Consider the following 5,915-nt stretch of genomic DNA (forward strand, 5'->3'; position numbering starts at 1 on the left):
CGGTTAGGCATGTTAGAAAACGAGACAATGCGTGATCAAATCGGTTGGTGAAAATCTATGAAAAAATACAACGTGCAAGGTCTGTAGGAGGAGGGGTGAGATATAAATTATAATCTTGAAACCAGCATGAGCTTGAAACAGATGGGAGTTATTCTGTGGTTAGTGTGTAGTCTTGGAAGTTTCCTGAAAAGGAAATAAAAGAAAAAAATTGTTTTCGTAACTTATGAATGTCAATAACTTTGAAATCAACCTAAACACTAACGCTGGACTAACTATAAATACTTCAGATTTCGTCATTGATTAACGGAAGTCAACGCGTTTGCCTGTTTGTTCAAAAACAATAATCTGCTGATTACTTATTCGCTTACTCATAAGCACTGTTGGTCTGATTTCTCACTAGGCCCAGTTCCATTCTGGTGCCCTTGTGAACCCTATGGTCGGGGGTCGGTCCTGAGTTACGATTTCTCCAGAGAGGATGGAATGTTACAAACTTTGTTCATATTGAACGCCAGCATAAAGCCCACTTCAGCTGTTAGTTATACGGGAATTATCTTGGCTCTGTGCAGCTGTCCCTGAAAGATTCACCGACCCAAAACGGTTTTATTTGCCTTCTTTTGGAAAACATTCTCTCTTACGAAGCACAGAATGTGAGTCACACGTTTTTGACAAAGTGAACTGATATAAGAGCAATAACGGCTCTACTGAAATGATTTGAGTAATCAGTATAGTGGATCCTGGTTGACAGAAAACAAATTTAGCGTGTTTGACACCGATTGATTTGCTGCACCCACCTGTGCATTACTTAAACTACACTGTTCTCCCCTCAAGTGAAAAAAGACCAACTGACCAAACCAGCTGGACCGTCAAGCCTATTCAGTGTACATTATAAAACATTTGACAGTGATTTATTTTCCGCGTTGCTCTTTATTCATTCTGGTAGTTACATCAATCCAACTAAACGCATACAGAAATTTGTTACTTAAACTAGCAGTTGAGGTGAACATACTACACATATTTCATATTTTCTGCAACAGGACAGCCTTGGTCATCGAGAGTTTTCTCTCCCGTTTCATGGAAAACATTCCTTGCCTGATCTGATATCGAACACTATTTTCGGATCATTTTATTGTCTCGATCACTGATGTGCACACTGTGTTGAAAGTTGGTGATGGTGTGCTGAAGTTTTGCCGGATAATATTGAAGGACGTCTTGTTCATTGCCATTCAGGTGAATGATAAGCACCGAGAACAATCTCGCCAGCTGATATAATCAAGCAGTTAAATGTTTCCCTACTTACTGTGGTTTAGCATGTACCCAACAGTTCTTATCATCCAGTATGAATAGACCGCTATAGTTTTGAGAATTTCCTTCCCTGAGAATTTACTTTTCTACTCCTAATTGGAACAATTCTTGAGACCGGGCAATTTAGGGGTCACCTCATTGAGCAAAATGTCCAAATACAATTCCACAATCTACAGTATGCGACTGGTTACAAAAGTCAAATTTTCGCTGTAACCGTTAATAACCTCACATGTCGAAATTTTGAACACTTACCAGGACATTCAGCGTGGATTTTCTGTTTCGTGCTGAGTACTGAAAAACTCGCTTAGTATCTTTTCCTCGTTTGTATCCCGGTGAACTTTGTCATCTTCATTTGGAAAAGGCACATTGGGCATCAAGTGGACGGTTGGTGGTCTAGTGCGGGGCCTTCGAGCGCGATTCTGAAAAGGAGCGAGCATGCTTGTATCGTTAAGATCGCGTAACGACCGCTTGCCTGTATATCAATGAAACAGATTTTCTTGACGAAGCACATTACTTGTGAAGTTCCTGGGAACCCCGTGACATCTCACTAGTGATTTCGTCATTCTTAGAATTTCCCGGACAACCACCTTAAACCCAATGTTCCACTTGATCATCAAATCATAACAAATTTGTGAAATACACTCATTAGCATAACAATTTGGTTTTCAAAGGAGACTCAGATAAGTCCCTGTTGCTTCTCTCGTGTATGATATTCTTGAGGTGGATGCGGTGCACCGATATGTGAGAAGCTAGTTGTATATGGGTTTAAAGAAGGTATGTAGTTCAGGGGATACGAGCAGGCCGATGGGTTAGAAATGGAAACCTATATCGCTTCAGAGTGTCCGCCGTTCCGGAATGGATTGTTTGAATTAGGTAAATGGTGAGGTGCTTTGGAACAAAGGCCTGATTTCAAACATCACGTAGGTGATGTTTTGAACTTTCAGCAGCAGCCACCCTACAGTTTCGCCGAGTCTGGAACGATAACCAAATGCCACTTGTTCTCAATATATGCTATCACATCAGGAAAAGCTATACGTGGCTAAAGCCAAGGTACAATCCCTTGGCTAACTGATCCCTTAGCAATAATTATACTGGTAAACTTGCCTTGGTGAGACTGCTTAAGAGTGATTCCGTGTTGGTGACCGTGGAAGAAGAAGAGGGTAATGTCGTTCGTGCCGAATTGACTGACAACGGTTCATTTATAGGTTTGTTCCGTAATACCTGAAAATTGTTCAACCAAGTATACCAGAACATCATTTGTTTCGGAAATACAGTCCTGTGTGTGGTGATTTCAAGAAGTTTATACATAATAGAATATTGTTAGTCATTTTGAAGTTTGAGACAGTCTTCCTCAGGCTCCGTCAGGATAACTGAACGATAATTGAAGTTCTAAGTAACTCGGTAGTTTACTTATGGCTTTTATTAGAAATCGATGAATGGATTTAAGCTCAAACGTCCGAGACTCTGGAATATGACACTGTGTGAAAAGTGCTGAGATCTTATTTCAAATCATATTATTTTTGGGAAAATTCTACGCCACATAGAAGTGACCGCAAGTAAGTAACCGGATGAAGAAACTAAAAAACGCTGCAACAGAGAACAAAAAACATGTTTGGACAAACTTGGATCCCTTTCCGGCCAGCACTTTGCATTACACTTTGCGGCAATGGATATGATCACAGTTTTCCAGATGACAGTTTCCGTGATTCTAAACATAATGACCATCGTTTGAATGGCTAATACTATCAGAATGTTCAACATATTCTGCCACACAACGACAAACTTAGAGATCAACGTACTTCGCCGAGTCGAACGTGTGGATTATTCACATACATCGATTGTATTCTCTTTGGGGTTCGTTGCTGTGCCTCCACTTCTGGATTGTTTGATGGGTTACGCCGGCTTGGGGGTAATTTCATGCTTGGGGATCGATGGTCTATCTGTGCAAATGTATTGGAATGGCGAGATTTTAAAATACTTGCAATAGTTTTCGAGACAAAAACATACCCCGTTTTCGTGGTGGAAATAATATAATGGAATCATGAATACAGAAATGGTAGGATGTTGAAGCCACTCGGATTCAGAGATAGGGAGAATAATATAATAAGAATTAATCAATTTGTTCTAATAAATTAACAATTTAGCGTATACCCGTCTTGACAATACTCAGTTGGACACGATGAACGCAGCGAAATAGGAAATGAATTAGTGATCAGAAAAAAATACTTTTATCTTTTCTTACAGGCGCTGTCCATGATAGCAGCCTGTGACATTCTGAGGTCATATTTTCACCATGTCCTTTCTCATAGCGCTGTTTGATGCTCTTCTCTAGTTGGTTGGTCGGCTTCGTTCTGTCACAGCATCTTTATGCGTCATTTCAGTTTATTTTAAAGGTGATCACACCATTAGGACAATAGTTTAGTTAGACTTTTTTAGTCTCCACCTGCTCGAAAATATCCAACACTGTCATAAATTTGATGGATGATAACTGCTTCTAAGCCTCTTAGCTCGGAAAACACAAGAAATGCAGGTTTTCCCAAGCAAACTACCTATAGCTCAAAGTTGAGGAATGCACTACGGAAGTTACTGTTGTATTGTACCATTATCACTTATTGTAATATCACATAGGGCACTAAAATTAAGCAACTTATTGCGGCTGTTTAATGACTGAATTTTTCTTCGACAGGGGATCATTAAATGTTATCTCAAGCGGTATGATAATACGGCACTGTGTTGATTAGAGACTCTGAAGTTTGATGCCTACATGTTTAACCCCCGATGTTTCAAGGTCATAACTACAAGGTCGTCGACCTTGAGCATGACTCAGTAGTGAATTGTGCCCATGATGTGAGTGGAAACACATTTCAAGTGAGTTAAAACGCATATTATTGCAGTTGAAGGCGGAGAAATGTACCAAGTTTCACACAAGGTGATGTGGAAATAAGCATTAAATTCACTCTATGGAAATTCAACATACGATTTTCGACCAATAACCGCTGAAATGTTTTTTTGATGAAGAAGCGCCTGAATTCAAAATGTCTTGCGTAACACAGTATAGGCTGCAATGGTTGCGTCCAACTACCTTAAGCTCGAAATGGCAAATTAATTCAAATTTAAGCGTTTGGCGTGCTCATCCGATGCTTTGACCTATCCAGCATACTGAAATGAGTAAGGCCATTTAGGTAACTCAAGTATCGTTTCGGTGAATGATAACATGCTACAAAACGATGAATGAGGATAATATTGAGCAGTACCAAGTTGCCCATTTACTTTGGAGATTATTAACCCTACTAATGATATGGCCTGAGGTAGCAAAAAGCAATTTACAGTGACCGAAATATGGAATCATTCCGGTTCACGGTAGCAGATTTATGGAAAGAAAACGTTGATTAACCAGGTTAGGCGGTGGAATCACAATGCATTCCTCATTAAAGCCGTAACGAATATTACTTGCCTTAGAGAAAACCAAACGGTATGATGATAGTGAATTAGCAAGTGAACAGATGGATATACAAGAAAAATGGTTGATAAATATGAGATTTAGAAGAATAACTATTGCGAATTTTTCTCACTGGGATGCTGGACCATTTTCTTGGCGTGGAGAAATAGAGTCTCGTATGACATGTGACCCGTTTATTATTACAGCTATATCGACCCTTTTAGCAATCACCACATTTACCCAGCTCGGTGTGGTTCAATAAAAATGGACCTTGATTTCGAAAGATAAGTACGTTGGGCGACACATGCTGGTACTCCAGATACCTTAAGCTGGATAGGAACTAGGCTAATCCATAGAAGCCACGGACCTCAGTCGCGTTTCGTTTACGACGTCAGCTGCAAAAAAGGCTCGACCAAGGTGAACTCACGACCAGAATGTTTCCTAGCAAAGCATACCTATTTTTGAAGTACTTGAAATGAGAGGGCCCATTTGGCTGATGAATTCGTCATACTGTTCAAGCACAGAAGCCCAACTTAGTTTAGCTGAAAAGCCAGCTAGACCTAAAGTTGCTAAGTGCACCATCTGAATGTTTTGTCGCGTCTCTAGCATAACCGCCAGAATAGAGAATGTTACCCGGTTTCTAAGGGGAATAGTGTAAGAGGATATGCGTACAAAATTTGTGGTCTTCTGCAATCATTATTCTTTCATGCAACGACCTGTGGAAAAATCTGGTATACATTTCCTAATATAACTAATGACTTGCCAAGTTATTAGATCCTGGCTAACCTATGGTTTCAAATAACGTGGAACAGGAATGAAACTGAGGAAGACAATGCTGTGTATTTAGCGTTTGTCAATGCAAAGTGTGAAGACGTTCATGGAAGATCAGCACTGGGTGTAATATGTTTGCGTGAAACCAATGTATTTTGCACATTCGCTAGGCCTATGTAATGGCCATTTCAAGTCAAATGGGATAATACAAGCCGCAAACAATACCGTGGCTATAAGAACAGTGAGGTGGAAACAAAGGTCGTTAGAAAGTGGTCTCACATTACCAAATTGCGTTGCGACGAACATAAATCCAAATTCGAGTCTGCATGAAAGATCTGCAGCTTGTTGTCGAAAGATTCGATAAACGGTGAAGGAGTCGCCGAAAAACACTTACCGCTTTGTA

At 40.1% G+C, this 5,915-nt stretch overlaps 1 protein-coding gene across 1 annotated transcript in view; it reads right to left on the minus strand.

Annotated features, from left to right (window-relative positions):
• The window catches only part of T265_08473 (hypothetical protein), a gene marked incomplete at both ends in the record, with an annotated part of 45,103 nt that continues 39,188 nt past the window's right edge, over window positions 1-5,915 (minus strand). Inside the window, 3 exons of the mRNA XM_009174285.1 lie at window positions 1-183; window positions 1,555-1,721; window positions 3,102-3,242. Of these exons, the coding sequence (XP_009172549.1) occupies window positions 1,563-1,721; window positions 3,102-3,242 (300 nt within the window). The remainder of the gene's footprint in view (window positions 184-1,554; window positions 1,722-3,101; window positions 3,243-5,915) is intronic.

Source organism: Opisthorchis viverrini, assembly GCF_000715545.1.
Source record: "Opisthorchis viverrini unplaced genomic scaffold opera_v5_218, whole genome shotgun sequence".
In the NCBI taxonomy this organism is placed as follows: Eukaryota; Metazoa; Platyhelminthes; class Trematoda; order Opisthorchiida; family Opisthorchiidae; genus Opisthorchis; species Opisthorchis viverrini.